At 40.8% G+C, this 24562-nt stretch overlaps 1 protein-coding gene across 3 annotated transcripts in view; it reads right to left on the reverse strand.

Moving 5' to 3' along the window:
- The window catches only part of cast (calpastatin), a 218472-nt gene that overhangs the window by 37575 nt on the left and 156335 nt on the right, over nt 1–24562 (reverse strand). For 2 of the 3 annotated variants that reach the window (XM_043709721.2, XM_087999019.1), the window contains 13 exons: nt 23966–24022; nt 23344–23433; nt 22489–22584; nt 21577–21639; nt 20658–20783; nt 16072–16128; nt 13402–13491; nt 12342–12437; nt 10125–10190; nt 8480–8605; nt 6625–6681; nt 4702–4758; nt 1981–2070 (listed from right to left, as the gene is read on the reverse strand). In XM_043709721.2, coding sequence (XP_043565656.2) covers nt 1981–2070; nt 4702–4758; nt 6625–6681; nt 8480–8605; nt 10125–10190; nt 12342–12437; nt 13402–13491; nt 16072–16128; nt 20658–20783; nt 21577–21639; nt 22489–22584; nt 23344–23433; nt 23966–24022 — 1071 coding nt within the window. The remainder of the gene's footprint in view (nt 1–1980; nt 2071–4701; nt 4759–6624; nt 6682–8479; nt 8606–10124; nt 10191–12341; nt 12438–13401; nt 13492–16071; nt 16129–20657; nt 20784–21576; nt 21640–22488; nt 22585–23343; nt 23434–23965; nt 24023–24562) is intronic. The other variant, XM_087999011.1, reaches the window with a different exon arrangement.

Consider the following 24562-nt stretch of genomic DNA (forward strand, 5'->3'; position numbering starts at 1 on the left):
CTGTGACTTCTGTTCCTGCTTCACAACCACCTGATGAAGAGGCAGCATCACGAAAGCTAGTGCTTCCAAATACACCTGTTGGACTATAACCTGGTGTTGTGTGATTTTTAACTTTGTGCATGCCAGTCCAACACCGGCACCTCCAAATCGTATCTAATTCTATGAACGCAACCAACTCTAATAACTGAACTGAGGCATTGGTGCTAAGTCCTGTCAATAGTGATGACATTTGACTAGACTCTGTAGAGTAAGAAGAACTTGTAATTTCCTTAAAATATCTGTGGAATCTGTCATTGGTTTTGTGAACATTTGGAAAGGACTTTTAAGAGTATGCATTAGTTATAAATGAATCAGTTGTAACTTTCTTGAATAATAAGAAACATTGATCTGAGAGACCTGTAAGCTTTACCAGTAGGAATGAAATTAATATATGAATTTCATTATCACAAGGAGGAGTGCATAGATGTTTATTAATCTGTGAAATATTACATTTAATAAAGCCATTCCAAAAGGAATTGCTTTTTATCATTAAGTTTATTGCTGGGATGATGGCTCTTGATATATGTGTTACACAATCTTGCCAACACAGAACTGCTCCTGGTTCTCTGCACTGCTGATCAATCTCCAGCTGGTTACTCAGTAGCACTTCTTTTTAAGGAGACATTACAGAACCACAAAAGCAGTGATCCTCATTTTTAACAAAACATGCTGAAGAAATACTAAAAGCTGATATCACCAATGGTGATGTAGCCTTGTCATTGACATAAAGAAACGTGGGGCGGAATTTTAAGTGCCATCACCCCTCATGGAGAGCGTGGAGGAGGAGGAAGTGGGAGGTGCCAAAGTTCCCTTGCCAAATCTTATGCTATGGCAAGGAAGTGCCCATTGCCTATCCATTGCACTGAGATTTTACCAGCACCTAGATATATTGTGGGCAGCCTGCCCACCCTTGGATCAGTTGACACATGGCAATGTTGCCAAATAAACACTGGCAGCTTGGTTTTGGGCTCAATAGGCTGATTTTAGCATAGTTAGCTATCCGATGACTAAAATCCAGTCCTGCTTTCCAGCACTGGCAGAGATGACACTGACATTTTAACCAAATGGTGGAGTAACTAGGAGACACTGAGGAGAGATCAGAGTTGGTAAAAATAGTAAGGAATAGTGCTGGAAAAGGCACAGCAGGTCAGGCAGCATCGTAGGAGCAAGAGTGTCGATATTTCAGGCAGGACCCTTCTTCAGGGCTCAGGTTATGCCTGAAATGTCGACTCTTGCTCTTCGGATGCTGCCTGACCTGCTGTGCCTTTCCCCGTGCCGTGCTTTATCAACACCAATTGGTGGTGTCACTGCTTCTGTGAAATATTCCATCTATAGAGTCATAATGGTATAGAAGATGACCATTTGGCACCATTATTTCATACTGGCCCTTTGTCGAACAGTCCAATCAGTTCCATTCCCCCATTTTATACATAAAGCTCTGCAATTTTATTTTCCCCTCAACTGTTCACCAATTTTCTTCTGAAGTCATTTGTCCTCTGCTTCCACCATGCTCGTAATCATTTGGTAGATTCCAAACTTTGCATTACAGAAAATCCATTGCAAAGTCAAAATGGCGAATTTTATAGAACAAAGAGTGAAGATAACTTGAATATTCTTGGAAGAACCAGGAGCATTGATTCACTATTTTCTTACTTACATATAGGAAACTCCTATGACTGCATCATATATCCATCTTAACAAACAGAAAGACTTTCTGCTTACCACCTTATTTAAAGGATACACATCAAAAGATCCAACATAACTAAAATAAGGGGTGAAAATATAGAATTGTGGGAGCAAAGCAAGGGTGGAAAATTAATTAGTTTGCTCTTCTAACATGCAGATAAAGTCAACAACTACAACAAATACACTTATGGTGCATTAAAATGAAAATTATTTAAAGATGGAAAACGTATCAGGAGGGAGAAATTTTTTTTTTACCTTCACCTCAGGACCAGTGTATTTTGGAGCAGAATTGTCCGGTGCTTCTGATGGAAGTGTTCCAGCAAGCAGGTCAAATGGATCCTCATCCTTTAAAAACAAAAGGCATGTTATCACTTTTTGATCAATTTAAATAAAGTATATCTAGACCGCTAACTACTTCAAGCAGTGCTTACACCACCATGGAGTGAAAATGTGGATCTCACTACTCCAAGTTATAGTTCAGGACTCTAATACTGATGCCTTTTAGGGTTCATTAGACAATCCTAGAAGCTGGACATGTAATACAGAGGTGTCTACTAGTGATCCACATAGTGATCCAGATACAGTGACGTAACTCCTTGACCCCACTGTTGGTTTGCAGGTGGGGAGGTTGGAAACATTCCCTGGCACTCTAGTCAATCTTTCACTTAATCCTAATTTATCTGCAATTTTATAAGGTCTGGGAGAAGCCTAAGCTATCTCCCTGCCTGCATCTCAATGGAGGTCCTTAAGTTGTTATGTCTATAATTGGTGGCTAGTTAAAGGGGCTTTCTGCCTCGCCTTTCTATCTCAGGCGACAGAAGCAACACGGACATCTACTACAAAACGACCGACTCCCACAGCTACCTGGACTACACCTCCTCCCACCCTGCCCCCTGTAAAAACGCCATCCCATTCTCCCAATTCCTTCGTCTCCGCCACATCTGCTCCCAGGAGGACCAGTTCCAAAAACGTACAACCCAGATGGCCTCCTTCTTCAAGGACCGCAATTTCCCCCCCGACATAGTCGACGATGCCCTCCACCGCATCTCTTCCACTTCCCGCTCCTCCACCCTTGAGCCCCTCCCCTCCACCCGCCACCAGGAAGAACCCCACTGGTCCTCACCTACCACCCCACCAATCTCCATGTACAGCGCATCATCCGCCGTCATTTCCACCACCTCCAAACGGACCCCACCACCAAGGATATATTTCCCTCCCCTCCCCTATCAACATTCCGTAAAGACCACTCCCTCCGTGACTCCCTCGTCAGATCCACACCCCCCACCAACCCAACCTCCACTCCCGGCACCTTCCCCTGCAACCGCAGGAGGTGCAAGACTTGCGCCTACACCTCCCCCCTCACCTTCCTCCAAGGCCCCAAAGGAAACTTCCATATCCGCCACAAATTCACCTGCACCTCCACACACATCATCTATTGCATCCTCTGCACCTGATGTGGCCTCCTCTATATTGGGGAGACAGGCCGCCTAATTGCGGAGCATTTCAGAGAACACCTCTGGGACACCCGGACCAACCAACCCAACCACCCAACCCAACCCAAGCCCCTTTAACTAGCCAACACTTCAACTCCCCCTCCCACTCCACCAAGGATATGCAGGTCTTTGGACTCCTCCATCGCCAGACCACAACAACACGATGGTTGGAGGAAGAGCGCCTCATCTTCCATCTAGGAACCCTCCAACCACAAGGGATGAACTCGGATTTCACCAGTTTCCCATTTCCCCTCCCCCCACCTTGTCTCAGTCAAATCCATCGAACTCAGCACCACCTTCCTAACCTGCAATCTTCTTCCTGACCTCTCCGCCCCCACCCCAGTCTGACCTATCATCCTCACCTTGACCTCTTTCCACCTATCGCATTTCCGATGCCCCTCCCCCAAGTCCCTCCTCCCTACCTTTTATCTTAGCCTGCTGGACACACTTTCCTCATTCCTGAGGAAGGGCTTATGCCCGAAACGTCGATTCTCCTGTTCCCTGGATGCTGCCTGACCTGCTGCGCTTTTCCAGGTACATATTTTCAGCTCTGATCTCCAGCACCTGCAGACCTCACTTTCTCTTCAAATTTTGAGGCACGCAAGGAGCAGTTCAACACTGAATTCAAATGACTCCACTGAGTTTAGGTTGTTAACAACCTAACAGGCAGTAACTTTACAGTTATTACTGATCGGCAAATAGCAATTGATATCAGATCAATTGTTGATTTTAAACCAGAGATTTATTGTTTTGGTTAACTAAAGATACCCTGAGATATGGGGCAAAGGCAAATATATAAAATAAGGTTGCAGAGCAGTGATCTCATTTAGTGATAAAATAGGCTTGGAGGTGCTCTTGTGGTGCAAAGCTGGTGTCTCTACTCTGGACCAGGAGGCAATAGTTCGAGACAAGCACCTGCTCTAGAGGTGTGCCAAAACATGTCCAAACAAGAGAAAAATAATAGGCTTCAACAGCAAAATAACCTACTCTTATTGTTATATTTCTTTAGGGAGACAAAGAGAGAAAATTGGAATTTTACACTGATTCACTGGAATTGGATGCTCGGTGGTCCTCAACATCCTCTCTGGTAAAGTGGGTACTACTGACAAAAAAATCTTAATTTCCATCTTATTCTGCACTTCTGAAGGTTCTGTCAGTTTTAATGGTGTAATGAAGTCTACATTGATAGTTTCCTTGTCATCATGCTCCATATTTTCCAGGGCCCTCTAACTAAATATGTCTGTTTAGGAGAACGTTGGAAGAGGGAAAGCTGTGCAGAGGAACTATAAATAAATGAACAGCAGGGTCCTCAATTTTATGTGGATTGTACGTAAAAAGATAACATTTTGTCCAAAGATCAGGGTGCCTATTTATAGATTAAAAACTAAATAAGGACTTTGAGTCCAAATTAAGACTTTAACCCCTTGGCATGTATCTGTTGCAAACGTAACTCTTTATATTTCACTCTTATTTTGTTACTTACTTTGGTCCCAGGTTGACTCGCAGAAATAGGGACAGCTGTTGAAGCTTTCAAAGGTGTCTTTTAAGAAAGAAATTAAAATTTCAATTCTTGCTTTAATTTGGCTTCATTTTGTTTGACCATACCAATTATCCTGATCATCTTCAACCACTACGTTTGCATGATAATATGTGATTTTATATCATTTGTAACCATAAATCATGAAATCCAGCAGACAAACAGGAAATATTAAGAACTTTGCCAAATAGAAAAGAGAGTAATCACTTTACTCTGAAGGGAAGGGATTTGCTGCACTCTGCAGTAATCTGTAAACTAGTGTACCTTAAGAGTTTAGCTTTGTTTGTATTTAGCCTCAGTATTCAGATGGAACGGGTAGTACTATTTATTATTCTACAAGTACATAGTGATGAAGATTTCTGTTCAATACATAATAGAACTTACAAAGACCATATCGCTTTAAAGCCCCAATTATCAAATACTTGCTTTTAGATTTTCAGCAGGAATAAACCTTCCAAAATAAAATCTAATGAATTTGTCAAACTAATTTTCCTTTTTATAAAGCCATGTTGGCATTGTCTGCTCATCTTACAGCATTGTTAAGACTGAAAGCAGATTCCAACACGTTCCCAGTCACTTATGTCAGGCTAACAGGTCAGTAGTTCTTGTGTTCCCATTCCCTTCTGTTTTGGGAGGTGTATCACATTTGCCAACTTCCAATCCACTGGAACTGTTCCAGAATCTATGGAATTTTGGAAAATCAAAACCAGTATTCATTATCTTTGCGGCTTTCTCTTTTACAACTCGGATGTATGCCAATGTACAGCAGGATTTGTCAGATTTTAGTCCCTTTAATGTTTCCAGTGTTGTTTCTTGCTGATGGTGATCTGCTCAATTGCCTCACTCTTTCCAGCATATGGGTGACACTGTAATATTGGTATGCAACTTCAGCCTTCTGCTGTGAAGGCAGACATAAAATGCCATTTTCTGACAGCCTATAAGAATACCACTTCTCTCTACTTCCACTGCACTAATATTTACTTTAGCTACTATCTTCTTTTTCATACATTTAGCATCCATTTTTACATTTCTGGTTCTCGTATTCAATCTTTTCACCTTTTTAATCATCTTTTTGGTGACCATTTGCTGTTCTCTAAAATGCTCCCAATCCAAAGACTCCTACTATCCTTTACAGCCTTTCAGGATGAGTCCTTTAATATAATTCTATATATCACCTCCTAGAGAGTCATGAACGGAACTTTCTTGCTGAGTGTTTGCTTTTCAATACAATGCATTTTTCAACATTGCAATTTGTTTTTGTAAATGTTTCCCACTGTTTATTTAAGGCCACTGATTTTAGTGTACTTAATTAACAAAGCAAACTCTTCCTTTATATCTCTAATTATTCTGTCAAAGTGTAAGATTCTTGCTTGTCATTAAAGTACTGTATGTCATATTGGGGGTCACATGACGAGTTATGGGATGCAGAGTAAAATATCGGGCTTGGCGGAGAATAATGCAGGACAGATAGAGAAGTGGAATCTGAGGAATTGAAAAGGGCATTCTCAGATCTTGGTATTATTATTAGAGGTGAAGGGTTAAGACAATAGAGCTCCCAGCAGTCTAAGGGAGATGAGTGTTTGACACTCAATTGTATTGTTGCAGGCGGTTGCTGGGCTAGTGCTAGTCAAACTGATTATCGATAACACATACCATGGTTAGAATTGATAAGCGATTAGATATTGCAACAACTACTACGATTGTGCCAAGCAGCCAGGAACAATAAGGGCTGAATTTTCCCAGTCCCATCATTACTGAATAACTGAAAAACTGAATAAGGACTTTGAGACCAAATTAAGAATTTAACCCTTTGACATGTGTCTGTTGCAAACGTAATTCTTTACATTTCACTCTTATTTTGTCACTTACTTTGGTCCCAGGTTGACTCGCAGAAACTGGGGCAGCTGTCGAAGCTTTCAAAGGTGTCTTTTAAGAAAGAAATTAAAATTTCAATGCTTGCTTTAATTTGGCTTAATTATGTTTGACCATACCAATTATCCTGATCATCTTCTACCACTACTTTTGTATGATAACATGTGATTTTACATCATTTATAATCATAAATCATGACATCCAGCAGACAAACAGGAAACGTTAAGAACTTTGTCAAATGGAAAAGACAGTAATCACTTTACTTTGAAGGGAAAGGGTTTGTTGTACTCTGCCGTGTGGGTAGTAGTATTTATTATTCTACAAGTACATAGTGATGAACATTTCTGTTCAATACATAATAGAACTTCCAAAGACAAGTATCAAATACTTGCTTTTAGATTTTCTGCTGGAATAAACCTTCCAAAAAAAATCTAATTAATTTGTCAAACAAGTTTTCCTTTGTCACTTACCTGGGTCCCAGTTTCACTCGGAGAAACTGGGCCAGCTTGTGAAGATTTTGAAGATGCCTTTTGAAATTTCAATTATTCTTTTAACTTAACTTAATTATGTCTGGCCATACCAACGGTGGCTCATAGCACTAGGGACCTGAGTTTGATTCCAGCCTTGGGCAACTGTCTGTGTGGAGTTTGCATGTTCTCTCTGTATCTGCGTGAGTTTCCTCAGAGTGCTCCAGTTTCCTCCCACAATTCAAAAATGTGCAGGTTAGATGAACTGGCCATGCTAAATTGCCCATAGTGTTCAGGGCTGTGTAGGTTAGTACATTAGTCAGAGGTAAATGTAGAGTACTAGGGGAATGGGTTTGGGGGAATTAATCTTCGGGGGGCCAATGTGGACTTGTTGGGCCAAATGGCCTGTTTCCACACTGTAGGGATTCTATGACTCTATAATTATCCAGATTGTCTTCCACCATTACTTTTGCACAACAATACGTGATTTGATATTATTTGTAAACATACATCTGCAATTCAGCACATAGAGTCATGGAGATGTACAGCACAGAAACAGACCCTACAGTCTCACTCATCCATCCTGACCATCCTGGCCTAAATGCATCTAGTCCCATTTGCCAGTATTTGGCTATATTGCTTTAAACCCGCCCTATTCATATACCCATCCAGACTGTGATTATTTGTTGTCTGATGTGCAACTTCTGGTAATTTACTAACAATACTAGCTGTATGAATCTATGTGGTGGCTGTAAACAATTAATTTTTGGATTCAGATTTCGGAAGACAATATGGGTGGTAACGAACTGAGGGATTATGCAAAATAAAAGCCAGAAAGTCCTGGAAAAGCACTGCAGAAAACATTCAGTTTCAGCTTTTAGGTTTGTAGGCCACCCAGTAACTTAATTCTGGTGACAGTGGGATTCAGGTAAACCAGCCCCATCCCAATTAAATGCCCTTATTCCCTGTCAGATTGCTCTCTGAGGAGAGCAAAGAAGATAGACATAATGGACCTGAAATGTTCACTCTGTTTCTCTCAGCTGATCTTTATCAACATGTTCTGTTTATATTTTTATTACTGTATCCACAGTATTGTGTTTTTATCTGAGGGAATGAGTGTCCTGATTGGAGGGTATCAATCTGAAAAAGGACAAATTAATAAAATATATTTTGTTGATTATACAGAACAAAAAAATCCCATCTACATAATTAAATTATTAAGGTTGGCATTTAGTGATATTGGATGTATAAGAGGTTTGTGCAACACCAATCACCAACTATCGGTATCAACAACCAAATGGATTACAAAACCAACACCAGGAAACATGCCTACAGAATTCCCAACCTCCAGCTACAGTGTCTAACAGTGTAAGATTGTTCAGTACCTCTTTTTGCACAGACAATGGAGCTGCCGAGTGAGAGGTCGGAGCTGAGCATTTTGAAATTGGAGCTGGAGAACTGCGTACAAAGTCTGTGGACAGTGACTCCAAGACATCATCATCTGTCATTCTCTGCAATGACAATACAACAAATGCAATTCAAATGCCTCAAAGTTGTTCATGAACACACATACAAAGGCCTCATACCCTCAATACTGAAGCACAAACTAAGAAACATCTGTATAATCCCACTATCTTCCCTTCTTGGCCTTTAGGTTCTTATGTGTCAGTCTTACCCATTATACAAATGGGGAGGTAACCTCTGTCATGTCCACATGTGGAACATGCAAGGGAAAATTGCAGATAGTCTCTCACAGGACAATGTGGTTGACTCCAACTACCCTCTGTTATTAACCCGCTGAAAAGGGTTCAAGAAAGATTTACCAGGATGTTGCTGGGAATGGAGGATTTGAGTTATAAACAGAGGCTGGATAGGCTGCGACCATTTTTTTACTGGAGTGTAGGAGATTGACGAGTGACCTTATAGAGGTTTGTAAAATCATGAGGGGCACAGAAAAGGTGAACAGCAAAGATCTTTTCCCTAGGGTGGGAGAGTTCAAAACTAGGGCATCATATTTTGAAGGTGAGAGGAAGAAGTTTTAAAAAAGACTTGAAGGGCAACTTTTTTTTGTCCACAGAGAGGTTTGTAGGTGGAATGAACTGCCAGAGATGGACAGATGGATGGTAGAGGAAGGGGAACATCAGATAGTCAGGAGAGTGATGTAAGAGTCAGTGGACCAGAATTTAAATGGTCTAATATTTCCTGGGTAACTCTGCAGCTAAGTCACGTAGATCTGCCCCAGGTCATTCTCCAAGGAAGAGGGGAATTGCCTGTTCAAAATTAAATCTTCCCAGTAATTTACAAAAGGATCTATATGTCAGGACCTCTAGCAGTTTGTAGCTCCCAATATTCTTCTTCCATCATACATCCAATTTCCAACAATAATCCAGAGACTGGAAAATTGGACTCTACCGTCAATACCTTATCTTACTTTTGTACAGTTGGACTTACCAGATGCCAAATTCTTTAGAAAGAATGCAGTTTAATCAGCAAACTCAAGATCTAGAAACCTGAACTTGCAAAACCTATTAACCCCTGTAAATTTTCATTTTCCTTCCACTTGGGCACTTAACAAAATACAAGGAAAATGTCCTGGACTGGATTAGTGCCAAGTGGAATGAATTTCAATGAGTCACATTTCTTCTTCTCAGTTTGAAGATTTGTTATGTTACAAGTACATTTATCTGTCCCTCATCATCCTCCCTAAAACCAGTAACGGCCTCTAATTGTGGGTAAACTGGGATATAAGTTGGGACATAAACTAGGATATGAGAAAGTAAGATTCTGTACTAGGTACCTTGCTACCTAACATGGCACAGTGAGTGGTGACTTCTAAACCTTTCACCGTACTCATGTGAGTACATGTGACAATATCACTGCTGATTCTAAGCCTGGTAGAGTAAAATGGCATCTTCTAAAGGACATCCACCATTGCGTTTGATATAATTAGGGGAAAATGGTATCAACATGGAACTGTTTCCTAAGAGTCATATTGTAGAGAACGAAGAAGAAAATAATATCTCAACATACCTTGTCTGTTTCTTTTGGGGGTTTTGCTCCTGGACCAGCAGATGATGAAGCCACTTTACCTTTATCCTGTTTTAAGAAACAAACCTCATCACTTTTTGGGCATCAAAAGTACTTAGGATGAAGAGCAGCTAAGGAAGCAGTCTTATAAATGTTGTAAAATAGTTCAGCATTCCAGACTGCATTGATCCAGGGCGCTACTCAATTAGTCAATAGTTCAAAGTGCAAAAGCATTAAGTCACAATAGTGATAAAAATATCCACTAATGATTTTGGATTCAGTCATCAGACTTTGCTGGTAAAGTAAAATGTATCCCTCAAAAAGTAAAAGTACAATCCGGAAAGGCTGCAAAATCTGTGAAAGTCAGCAGGAAGAGCAAAGTGGCAGTGGGAACTGAAAGATGTTCAGAAGCCCTACAGGGAGCAACAGTAAAGTCCAGCTAGCAGTGTCAGAAAGAGTCAGGTCAGAATCCAAAGGATTAAAAGCTCTAGAGTTAGGCAAATAGCCACAAAGAAAGAAAGAAAGAACAGGCCAGGAAAAACGACAATTATCACAGGGCAGCGTCACAGATCTCATTCACAGATATCTTAAATGGTGAACTTTGATGGAGTCTTTTCAGATTGGGCAGGAGAATGAGAAGGGGAGGTCTGATTTAGCGGAAGAACCACAGTGAGTACAGCAGAAGATGAACATCTACTTAATGGCAGTAGAGTTCCAGGGAAAGGAAAACATGTTAGAGCAAAATTTATTCTAAAAATGAAGGAAATATACTTCACAGCTGACACCACTGGAGGAGACCACCAAGGATATACCAGAAAGGCAGAAACATAGTTACCCACAAGTTACAGAGAAACATTCAGACTGTGACCATTGCAGGGGCTTTTTCTGTGTTGTCTGTGGTAAGCCACCTTCAACTTGAAGAAAACCAGTTTGGCAGCATTTACTGTAAACGGTGATATTCAACTGATAAGTCAGAGACCCTTTGTAAGTGAACCAGCTACCCTGTGCCTCTTGAAAACTGGTGGATGCATCCGGAGAAGAATGACTAAGAAGCAGCACCCTGACCAGCTCAAGAATCATAAGGATTAGATTAGATTACATTACAGTGTGGAAACAGGCCCTTCGGCCCAACAAGTCCACACCGACGGCTGAAGCGCAACTCACCCATACCCCTACATTTACCCCTTACCTAACACTGCGGGCAATTTAGCATGGCCAATTCAGTTTACCTGCACATCTTTGGATTGTGGGAGGAAACCGGAGCACCCGGAGGAAACCCACGCAGACACGGGGAGAATGTGCAAACTCCACACAGTCAGTCGCCTGAGGCGGGAATTGAACCCAGGTCTCTGGCGCTGTGAGGCAGCAATGCTAACCACTGTGCCACCGTGCCGCCCACAAATTATTTCTATAATCCTTTTAAACAAGAACCAGTGAACTGTTTTCTCAGTTTTTATTTCCTGTCTGCCTCTGTCTATATGTGTAAAGGGAAGTTTGTAAGGTAATTAGAGTTTTAATTTTCAGATATATATGCTGATGATCCACAATTGTTTATCTGCAGCTCGAGTTTAAAAAGTCTTGTATATAAAAAAGTAGTTTTTTTTTAACAGAAATCTGGTCTGTGCTTTCTATCAACCTGGGTCTGGAAAAGAAGTAAAGTTGTCGAATCTTTATGTACTTTTTAAGACCTTTGACTTTTTATGATGACTCCAGGAATAGCAGGGTTTGATTTCCAGTGCACTATCCCAGTGATTAGTTACAGAACTGAAACACTTCCCTGCTGCAAATTACTCAAGATGCCAATTAAACAAGTAATTTCATATTAACATTGACAATCTCAGGAACTCCCAAAGGACTGTAAACTCTATACTCCTTTATCTTCCACTCATACTGTACCTGTGTGTATGTCTGCTTGAGGTTGCATCTTTATTATTTTTCTTTGGATTAGCAGATAATAAATTGATCATCCGATCAATCAAAATGTTGTAATTGACTTCATGCTGATACATTACACAATTACATTGGATGACTACATTTTTAATAGACAGAGATTTAGCTTTGTGCTAGAAAAGAACTTTAAACATTTGTTATGGCAAAACTGAAAAATTGAAAAGAGGGGCTTGTTTTGACCCTCTCAACCTGATTGGAACAATATAGTTTGAAAATGTAAAGATTATTGAAACAATTTTTGACTTGGCTCAAATTGATGACAGGCCAAACCTTTGGATCAGGTTGTTCTTTAAATCTGTAATCAGGGGGTATGGATTCTTCCGTTTCTCCCACTCGCTCAGCTTTCTTCTTCTTAGCATCTGCTTCCTGAAAATATGAGAAAAAAAATTACTCAACGAAAATGTTCATGTAATTATTAAGATTCAATATCCACTTATAAGGTAGAACGATATCCTTAGTTTAATTACGTTAAAAATCACACAACATCAGGTTATAGTCCAACAGGTTTATTTGGAAGCATTAACTTTCGGAATGCTGCTCCTTCTTCAGGTGATTCATCTGATGAAGGAGCAGCGCTCTGAAAGCTAGTGTGCTTCCAATTAAACCTGTTGGACACTAACCTGGTGATGTGTGATTTTTAACTTTATACACCCCAGTCCAACATCGGCATCTCCGAATCATTAGTTTAATGAGTTCAGTGAAGAATGTCCTTTGGGGAAGGAGATTGCCATCCTTACCTGGTCTGGCCTACATGCGATTCCAGACCCACAGCATCATGTCTGGTTAATTGCTCGCCCATAATTGTTAAGCAAGCCACTCGGTTCATGGGCAATTAGTGATGGCCAACAAATGCTGGCCTTGCCAGCAACACCCACATCTTGAGAAATAATTAAACAATTAGGATATTCAAGGCTCTGCAAAAGCAGCTTGTAAAAAAAATGAGCTGTTCACAGTGCCATGCTCTAAAATCTCTCCCCAAGTCCTACTGCCTCTCTAATTCTATTTCCTCCTTTAAAACACTGAACAACATATATCGCTTTATTTGTGCTGTTGGTCACTTGTCCTAATACCTCCTCATATGGCTTGCTTTTAAACTGTTCTTGAAGTAAAAGAACTGTGAGAAACCTTAGGATGTTTTCCTTCATTGCTGTGCCATATAAATGCAAACTGTTGTTGTGGCACTTGGTAATAGACATTGTCACCAATAGTGACTAATTCCATACATCCTAATTTTTATGAGTTTCACAAACCAATGGATCTATGTGTAATGCAAGAACAGGAATATAATTAAAGTTAAAAAAAACTATCAGGAGATAAATTCCATTTGTACCTTTACTTCGGGGCCAGTATATTTTGGGCCTGAATCGTCTGGTGCTTCTGATGGAAGTGTTCCTGCGAGCAGATCAAATGGGTCTTCACCCTTTAAAAGTAAAAGATATTTCCTATTTGTAACAAAGCTCAATGAAAACATTTCATCACAATGGTGAAACATGTTACTGGAAACAACCCAAGAAACCAGGGCTCACACTTAACTGACAATTTCCTGACTTCCTTGTCCTGAAGGAGAGTTGTGTCAGAGGCAGATGCATTTTCTGCTCCCCTCAGGAGGAAGTGTGTGTGGCCTTCCTCAATAACCTCTGACCTGTCTTTCATTTAACAGCGAGTGATTGAGGCTCAAGCAACCTGTTCACCCTTTGGCTGTCTTTTTGTGGCAATGGCAATTTGTAAGTAGGAATCTGTTTTCAAGAACTCTACCCATTATTGAGAAAGCCCCTCCCCCACAATGACATCCTCCCCTTACTTCTAACCTCTCTCATTCCATCCATCCCTCATCCACTGAGCTGCGCTTTGTCAGGCAGGCTCTGTCAATGCTTAACAAGCACCGTCTGTCCTCCATAACCTTCTCTTCTTTGGGTTCTGGCTGCAGTCCCAGCAATGGCCACTGGTCACATGGGTGCTGCTGGGGTAAATGAATTATGAGCCAAACAATTAATCAATGGCTCACTATGGTGGATTCTTCTATTCAGATGGACACAGTGGTTCTCACCCTGAGCCAATTAACACCCCATTGAGAATAGAACAGAGGCGAGGCAACTGAGTTTGTAACGCATGGGCTTGCAGACTATTTCTTAGTCAGAGGTAACAGAGAGAAAATGGTGCTGTGTGAAATCCCCATTTCCCTTCATTTCTACAGACCAGCCTGCCTCATAAAAGTTTCCAGGTTTCTGCTTAAAATGCCAAATTCTGTCTATATTGGCCAGTGCATTGACTATAGGAGTTGGAAGGTCATGTTGTGCGTGTAGAGGATATTGGATAGGTTGCTTTTAGAATACTGTGTTCAGTTCTGGTCTCCCTGCCATAGGAAGGGATGTTGTGAAACTTGAGAGATGGTGCAAAATGATTGACAAGGATGTCGCTGGGACTGAAAGGTTTGAGCTATTGGGAGAGCCTGAATAGGCAGGGGCTATTTTCCTTCGAGCATTGGAGGCTGAGAGGTAAGCTTATAGAGTTTTATAAAATCATGAGGGGCATGGATAAGGTGAATAATCACAGTCTTTTTCCCAGGGTAGGGGAGTCCAAAACTAGAGGGCATAGGTTTAAGGTGAGAGGGGAAAGATATAAAAGAGACTTAAGAGGCAACTTTTTCACGCAAAGGGTGATGTGTGCATGGAATGAATTGCCAGATGACATGGTGGAGTCAGGTACAATTAAAAAGCATTCTGAATGTGTACATGAATAGGAAGGGTTTAGAAGGATATGGGAAAAATGCTGGCAAGTGGAACTAGATTAATTTAGCATTTCTGGTCAGCATAGGCAAGTTGGACCAAAAAGTATTCTTCTGTGCTGTACAATGCGATGTCTCTAACCGCACCACCCTCCCAGCTCCCAACCCCCATCACCACTACCACACTCAGTCCTGCTGCATATAAAATAGTGATGGAGTGCATGAGGCACTTCACATTGGCTACATTTACCACTTTTCTCAGGAAATTGTCAGTTTAGTGTGCAAATTGGGATAATCATGGCTTTAGTTTCTACAATCACTGGTTCGTATGATTGAAATTTGCTTTCTGAATTAGTTTGCTGGTACATGTGGGGAAACAAGGTGTAGATGAAAATCGAAAAGTTGTGATGGAAGCATTTTACACTATAAATCTGCTCGACTGTGATGGGGTTACCTTAAGAAAGTGGCAACACAGATGGCCAAGGAGATTAAAAAGGTACATGGCATACTTGTACAAGGAATACAAGAATTGGCAAACCATGTTGCAGCTGTATAAAACCCTTGTTAAGCCGCATTTGGAATACTGTGTGCAGTTTTGGTCACTACACTACCAGAAGGACTTGGAAGTTTTGGAGAGAGTGCAGAGAAGATTCACCAGGATGTTACCTGGTCTTGAGGGAACTGGCTATGAAGAAAGGTTAAAAAGACTAGACTGTTTTCACTGGAAAGACGGCGGCTGAGAGGAAACCTGATAGAGGCCTTACAAAATTATGAGAGGCATAGCTAAGGTGGATAGTCAGAGGCTGTTTCCCAGGGTTGAAGTTTCAATTACAAGAGGGCACAGGTTCAAGGTGAGAGGGGGAAAGTTTAAGGGAGATGTGTGAGGGACGTTTTTCACGCAGAGAGTGTTAGGAGCCTGGAATGCATTGCTTGAAGAGGTGGTGGAAGCAGTCATTTTGGCAACACTTAAGAAGCATCTGGATCGTTACAGGAATAGGAATGGAATAGAGGGCTACGGACCCAATAAGGGCAGAAGGTTTATCTTTTAGTTTAGTTAAGACATAATGATCGACACAGGCTTTGAGGGCGAAGGGCCTGTACATTTGTTCTTTTAAAAGGAGTTTGGGAACATGACAGGGGTGGATTAGGCTATTAGAGTTAAGAACTGTTCTGTGATTATAGCAGAAAGGTTTCCAAAATGGATCTGTTTGTATCATTCCTCTGCTGCCTATGTTTGTTACCAGTAATTTCACATTTTACTCTGTTTTCACTTACCTTTGCATCACTTTTAGCCGCAGATACTGTGGCAGCTGTGGAAGCTTTCAGAGGTGCCTTTGTCAGAAAAAGAACATAATGATATTTTTCCATTTTGATTGTTTTTACTATATAACATTTAATAACTTCAGATTTGCAGAATCATTTGTACCACCATTATTAAAATCTTAAATGCAATGTACAGAGTCACATGAGGCATTCTGACCTGCCAAATGGTCGTCTTGGACATTGCTGAGAGTAAACATTCCTGAGTAGTGAAGTGAATAGAATCTCCAAATATGTAGAAATGCATTTTTCGTATGTTGTTACTACTCACATGATTGGTGATGTAGGAGGCTGACAGAACATAAAAGTCCCAACAGCAGTGGGGGAGATGTGTGTGTTTCATCCAGCTGCAATAGTCCAATGCTACTCAAGAAAATTCCCTATTCTGCTTTTTTAGAACTGGAAGGTGGAAATAGAAAAGTCTGGCTATTACATTGCAGTTTTCATAACAACAGAATGGCCAAAAATGCTCTACAGTGGATGGAGAATTTTGAAGTGCAGTCCTTTTTGTAATTGAGAAAACACAGCACATAATTTATTCAAACAATCATCTTTGTGAAAATGGAGAAAGTGAGGAGTGCAGATGCTGGAGATCAGAGTCAAAACGTGTCGCACTGGAAAAGCACAGCCAGTCAGGCAGCATCCGAGGAGCAGGAGGATCGACGCTTTGATTCCTGATGAAGAGTTTATGGTCGAAATGTTGACTTTCCTGCTCCTAGTTTGCTGCCTGACTGACTGCGCTTTTCCAGCACCACACTTTTAGATCTCTGTGACAATGCCTTTTTCTGATGTTGATTTAGAGATTAATATTGGCCAACATGCTGCTCGTCTTCAAAACAGTGCTGTAGAATCTTTGTACCCATCTCACAGGCAAATGTGTACTTACTATCAACTCAATCAAATGGTGGTACCCCAGATACAGTAGCACTCCCTTAGTTGTACACTGAAGTATCAGCCTCAATTTTTTACTTGAGGTTCAGGTTCTGAAGTGGGACTTGAAACTGCAACTTTCTAGTTTTACCATCTGTTTTACCAACTGAGAGCCAGTTAACAAGCTCTGCATAATTGTTGTGATCGTATTCTATGGTCCTGCCCGATTAGTTAACTGATGAAGGACCAGCTCTCTGAAAGCTTGTACTTCCAAATAAACCTGTTGGACTCTAATCTGGTGTTGTGTGATTTTTGACTGTGTTCAGGACATTTAGAGGAAAGGTATCAATGTTGCCATTTGCTCCCTGCTGTGCAGCTTGCTCTGATGAGCTTATATGAATTTCCGTGGAGGCTATTCCCATTGACCCCAGAGATTTCAGAGAAGAGAAAATGGTATGAAATAGTGACCAGGAGAAATGTCTGTCCAGATCAGAAGAAAAAAATATGAAAACAAATTATTTTCTTGCAATGATTATATTGTTTTGTGTGGCATAAAGTCAAAGGAAATAAAAGTTGTGAATGGTGTAAAATAGATTTTCAGTTCCTTACCATCTGTTTTGCAGTTTCACATAAAGTCAAGACCTATTCCATTGGTTTCCAAATTGGTCCATTGACCATTTTTATTAAAGTCACAGGGTGGGTTTTACATATTCCAGTGGAGGGAGGGACTTGTTCCCATCAATCCCCAATTTTCCCCTATATTATGTTTGATGGAGAATGTGTCAGGCAGTCCACACACACTAAGGCCTATTGAGTGGTCGCATGATTAATGGCCAACATACATCACTCTGCCTCTGACACTTTTACCTGCAATAGAGAAAGGCAGAGGCAAGACGAGTAACCCAACAGCTCTCAGTGTGTAAGTTACTGTCAGGCAAGAAAAGGGAGTACCTCCTTTAGGGGATGTTCTGTGCCCATTTGGCACACCAGCGCCAAGTCAAAACCCTCATTAAACCATCTCCACAATGGCCTCTAGACTATGGAGGAGAAAGTGAGGTCTGCAGACGCTGGAGATCAAAGCTGAAACTTTATTGCTGGAACAGCACAGCAGGTCAGGCAGCATCTAGGGAACAGAAGATTCGACGTTTCGGGCACATGCCTGAAGAAGGGCATGTGCCCGAAACGTCGAATCTTCTGTTCCCTAGATGCTGCCTGACCTGCTGTGCTGTTCCAGCAATAAAGTTTCACCTCTAGACTATGGACCCCACTCTCTTATCCTCAATAATAGGGTTTTTTTTAACCAGACCTGCCTAAAGTACTTGACATACCTCTGAGTCTGGGTTTAATGACTCCTTCTGCTTAGGCACTGGCTCTAGTATCAGTAGCAACAATCACTCAGTCCTGGTGCTGCTGGAAATACAGATCCAGCAGTCAATCAGGTTGACTGGCAGCTCTCTGTGGCAGGGTTTCTTCCCAAATGGGGCACTCTGAAATTATTAAGACTGTTCCCTATGTATTAAAGCAGCAGGCCAGCCTGATTCTGACTTGGTGGACTCACAACCAATTTGACACTGTGGCCCTAGAAGATCAAATAGGTCAAATGATGAAAAAGCTTGACTTTATCCAGCTTACAGGAGGAGAAGCTATTAAAGATGTGGAGAGCTTTATGGCAAGGATTTCAGATTTTAAGGTTTATGCACTTAACAGCATAGCTACCAATGGTGGAATGATTACAAATGGGAATGTGCAGGAGAGCAAAAATGAAGAATTGCAAAGATCTTGGAGGGCTGAAGGTCTGGAAGAAGTGGGATACATAGAGAGGGTGAAGCCATGTCGAGATTCAAAAACAAGGATGAAAAGTTTAAAGTTAAAGGCAATATCGGGTTGGAAGTCAATTTAAGTTGAAAAATGTGTTGCTGGAAAAGCGCAGCAGGTCAGGCAGCATCCAAGGAGCAGGAGAATCAACGTTTCGGGCCTGAAACGTCGATTTTCCTGCTCCTTGGATGCTGCCTGACCTGCTGCGCTTTTCTAGCAACACATTTTTCAGCTCTGATCTCCAGCATCTGCAGTCCTCACTTTCTCCTAGTCAATTTAAGTTAACAAGCACAGGGATGGCATGTGAATGGGACTTTGTGTGAATCAGAAAATGGCCAAGGGAGGTTCAGAAAAGCAAATTTTTCATGGAGAGTCAACTATGGGAGGCTGACTGGAAGCCAGGAGAATGATGGAACTGATCCCTATGGAACAGAGTTGTGGTTCAGACTGAAGGCAATGACCTTATGCGATCAGCTTTGAGCTAGAGGATATGTTTGTGGACCCAATACTGGTTGTTGGATCACAAGTGTAGCAAAGGAGAGACAATGGAAATGTCTGGTGGTATTCAATGGCAGCAACAGGGATCTCAGCTGGAGAGCTAGCAAGAGGACATGTCATCTCTTTTAGGCAAGGCTTGTAGAATTAATTGCACAACAGTAGCGCTTCCCTCCGAACATGGGCCCTGAAGTCTCACCAAGAAGCCAGCCCCTCTGTTGAATGATGTTACCATTCAGGAGGAGTGGCTGTTGTTAGCCAGACATCTACTCCAGGGATAGAGTCATTGGTGGATCCTAGGCTATGGGGAGGTGATGCCAGGAAGGGAATCGTGAGCTTGCTTGGGGCAGGGCAGTGGAGTGAAAGGCCAGGTGGGTGAAGAGGACTTCAGTTTCCACTTTCCTGATGCCATGTCCCTTAATCAGGCACTGAGAGCCTTTGAAAGAGGGACACACCCCCTCAGAACCTGGCAACAATGTCACATGGGATTTGTTTGTTGGTCTTCTCGCATGGCTAGTCCCCATCTGCCATTGAGTGAGTACCAGCAGCAGGAGTCCCCTTATATGGACATCAATTATACACAAGGGCCTCAACTGATCGCAGAGCAGGAAGACCTACCCACCATGGACTTAATTGACGTGGAAAATAAAAACAGAAATTGCTGGAAAAGCTCAGCAGCTCTGGCAGCATCTGTGGAGAGAAATCAGAGTTAATGTTTTGCACCCTGTGACCATTCTCTGTGACTTGATACGTTAACTTTAATTTCTCTTCACAGATGCTGCCAGACCTGCTGAGCTTTCCCAGTAATTTCTGTTTCTGATATACCGCATCTGCAATTCTTTCAGTTTTTAAATTGGGTAGAGACAGGAGGGCATCCTGTCTAAAGAAATGTCCCCAGCCACCAAACCTGCCACAGAAGTGGGCATTCAGTTCTGCCCATGAACAGAGGTGATGGTTAGTTGTGTATTATCATGGCACACAAGAAATGTGACATTGTGTTTCTCAATTACATGAGCAAGGTGCTGCATATAATTGTGAAATTTTATGGAGCAAAATCTATGGGGAACTCCAGAGTTAACGCATGGAGCTTGGAAGAAAAACCATTGTGAGAGATCCTTGCATAATCTAAGATACATAATGCTTTGTTAAGCAAATGTATTGGGAATATGGGCCAAATGCCGAAGGAGGTAGGCCATGGATCAGCCATGATTTCATTGAATAGCTAAATGGAATCGAAGGGCTGAATGGCCTGTTCCTTTTCCTATGTTCCTATGGCTGTGTCTGAATGGAAGAACAGTGCTGTTCCACACTGTCACACAATGGAGGAGAGCCCTCCACCTGCAGTCTCTAACAGGTCATACCTGCTTCAGTGAAGTTGGTGGAGGTGCTGATTGAGACACTGGAGCTGAACATTTGGAAACTGGAGCTGGAGAGCTTTGGACAAAATCTGCTGACAGAGAATCCAGGACATCACTTTCTGTCATTTTCTGCAACGACAATACCACGTAAACCATCCCAAAATACTTCAAGAACAAAGACACAAAGGCTTCAAATGCCATTATCTGACAAATTTCCTTCATAACATTTAAGTTCTCATAGGTCTGCATTACCTAATGGAAGGTCAGAGAAGCAAAAACTTTAAATTCAATTTCTGGAACACGAAAAGGAAAATGGCTAATTTCTCATATTTCAGCAGGCTGCAGTTAGACCTGCAAATTACATTTCCAGAAAACATTATCACTGGAGTGGAAATCACAAAGAACCAATGTACAAAGATATAGCAAGAATTATTACCAGGACTTCTATACATCTCTAAAGCGGACAAAAAATGAGAAGCCATTTTCCCAACTAAAACTAAATTCATAAGATCCAGAATCTGGAACTTCCATATTTTCAGATTAGGAATAAGCATAGAGTGATGTTTTGAAGAAGTGATGAGGGTGAATTTTCAATTAGGCAAATTTCCTTTTCACATCTCTGACATTCCTTATGTTGTAAGTACTTTATTTTTCTCTTATTTACTTGCTTAACACTATAATGGAGACTGTTCACACGGGCCATTTTTGTTTCTGTGAATGCAGCGTTCTCCAATCTTGAGCAATAATCGGAATATCACTGCTGATGCAGCTCTAACACTGTTCTGAAGTAATATCCTTTAATAGAGCTCCACCACCATCATTAATATACCAAGATTGTGAATATTACAGTTTACTGTTTGTGGCTGAAAGTATTTCACTGTAAGGAACCAAATACTCTTACAAGAGGACAAAAAAGTTTTACCTTCTCTGTTTCTTTTGATTTTGCACCTGGGCCAGTGGAAGAAGACGTCACTTTACCTTTACCCTGTTCAAATGACAAAATATTATCAGATTTCTATTTGGGACATCAGAATTATATAGAATTAAAAGCAGATGATAAAGTAACATAAATCTTGGCAAAATACTCCATAGTGCAGCATCATATATGATGTAAGTGTGAGCCTTCTTTGTCTAATAAGTTGAATTGCAAACAATATTTTGCAAGTTTCATCAATGGAGGGTTTAGGCATGCATTGATATTAGCTTAAACTGACAACAATTTCACTTCTGTAATTTTATCAGATTCATTGTAACCATAACATCAGCATTATTTCTTCTTCAATGACAAAAGAAGGACTTGCATAACTCTAGCATATTTCATATGCTCAGAACGTTTCAAGAAGAGATTTACACCTGATTAATGCCTATAGCCCATACTTCCTAAGTTGCAAAGGTGAATATAACAACACAGTGAACTCCCACAAATAGCAATATGACAATGTCCAGACAATCTGTTTTCATGTTGCTGTTGAGGGATAAATTTTGTGGAGATCATGGGGGAGGATTACCTGATTCTTTGAAATGCTTGCTGACATGTCATTTCTGACATACAACCTGTAAGAACATACCAGGTCTCACTTTCACTCTCATTCAGAGGACAGTTTCTCCCTCAATACTGCATTCGTGTCCAGCATTGAGTTTTATCCTCAAGACCCTGGAATATGACTTGCCTCAGATATTCTGACTAAGAGGCATGCGTTCCATTGACTGAACCATAGCCAACACGAAAGCAGAAATTTTGAATTAAGACAATTTTAGACACTCTTGTGTACACTAACATGTTTTGAAAATATAAAGTTTATAGGCTTGTCTCAAATTGATTGTTTTACTGAACCTTAGGATCAGGTTGTTCCTCGAGTCTGTAATCAGGGGGGATAGATTCTTCAGTTTCTCCTACTCGTTCAGCCTTTTTCTTATCAGCATCTGATTCCTAAAAAATTGACAAATTAAAAAAATCAACACTCACATAAATGTTAAGATACAATATCCAGGCACATGTGAGTTGTGTGTCTATGTGTGTGTATGGTAGACCCTTGGAAAGAGGATAACACTTTTTCTTTACAAAACCTGAATGTGGAATCTTTTAACATGGCAAGATTGTTGCAGTGCAGCTACCACATGGTTCTCACCAAGGAACAGCTCTTACTGCCAGGCTATTTGAAAGGACTTACATATTGATATTCAGACTGTTTGACTGCATTGTAACACACCCCAAGGTAGGGACAATACTACTTGACCACATACTGCACTGCTGTAAAATAATAACTGGAGTTAAGTGAATAATCAAACATTCAGGAAGTTGTGCAAGCTGCAAAGGCTTTTAATACGTAACAGGGTTGTCTTGGAACTCTGAACCTAAGCCTCTCTACATCTCCCTCAACTTTTGAGAAGCTCCATAAAACATTCACTTTAATGCAGTTTTTGGTCGCCTTCCCCAATATCTCCCAACATTCCTTGTTATCAAATTTTGTTTGATCATTCTACTGTGAAGTTTTGAAAAACATTTTACTACATTAACATGTTCTAATGACGCAAGAGTTGTTGGATTGGGGAAAGGACAGGGCTAACAGAAGCCCAAATTCACATACACAAATGTATAATCGTTTCACAAAGAGACAGACCAGTAAATGATGCGGTTACAGGAATATCACATAACCGCCAAAATATCATGCAAGAAATGTTCTCATACCTTCACTGCAGGACCAGTATATTTTGGAGCGGAATTGTCCGGTGCTTCAGTCGGAAGTGTTCCTGCAAGCAGGTCAAGTGGATCCTTATCCTTTAAAAATAAAAGGGCTTGTTTCAACTGATGCCGAAGTTCTGCAGAAATGTATGAGATCAGTGTAACATATTCCTAGAAACAATCCAAGTCACCATTGTTTTAACTTTACTGAAATGCCCTTCATATCTTATCCTGAAGGAGAACCATAACACTGGGTGTGAGAATTAGGACTTTTGTTTTCACATCACTGATTAATGAACTGACATTTTATTAAGTAATTGCTTTTACACTAATGGAGGGAACTGCGGTGCAGACAAAAATCTGAAACTTGCGAAGATGTTTGTTAGAAAGGGCTGCAAGTAATTTCACAGTGTAGGAGCCGGCTGGATGTAAGATTCTTGTGTATACATATTTGGAACATTATTATTACAAATTGGGGTAATGGAGTTAAGAACAGCTCTCTGATTATTGATGATATCTGAGAAGTGAATGACCTGTGTAGATTTCCTGAATTGGTTTATTTGTGTAATCCCTTTGCTATTATTGGCAGCTACCAGATAGTTCACATTTACTTTTTGTTTTGGCTTACCTTAGCACTACTTTTACTTGCTGAAACTGAGGCAGCTGAAGCAGCTTTCAGAGGTGCCTTTGCAAGAAAGAACATTACAATTGTAATTACAAAGAAAATGCTGGAAATACTCAGCAGGCCTGTCAGAATCTGTGGAGAAAGAAACAGAATTAACACTTAAGGTTGAGGATTTCTAATCAGAATGCTCGACAAAAAGATAGGATTTCAGTTTGATTCCATGGACAGTAAGTGCTAAGGAAAGAAGAGTGCCCGTGAAAGTGAATTCTGCTGGAAACCTGAGAAAACACTAGGAGGGAAACACATGCAACTGAGTTGAATGGAGTAAGAGACAAATGAAAATCCTGTCAGAAAGAACAGCAATACTTCTGAAAGGTGAAAAGTTCTGGAAGAATATTCACTACGAATTTAATTCTAATACAAGAGTAAAGTATTTGGAATGTTAGAAATTAAGAGCAGATAAGGTTGGAAATACAGTTCCTGCAATATCTGTGGAGAGAAAAACACAAAGTTAACTTTTGACTCAGATGATCCTTTATCAGATTCCTCAGTTTCAATTGTTTGTTTTCAACAATCACCTTTTCAGAACCATTTCTTTTG

The sequence above is a fragment of the Chiloscyllium plagiosum genome, unplaced genomic scaffold (genome assembly GCF_037043375.1).
Source record: "Chiloscyllium plagiosum isolate Xiang-an unplaced genomic scaffold, Cpla_swu_hap1 HiC_scaffold_2, whole genome shotgun sequence".
Taxonomy (NCBI): domain Eukaryota; kingdom Metazoa; phylum Chordata; class Chondrichthyes; order Orectolobiformes; family Hemiscylliidae; genus Chiloscyllium; species Chiloscyllium plagiosum.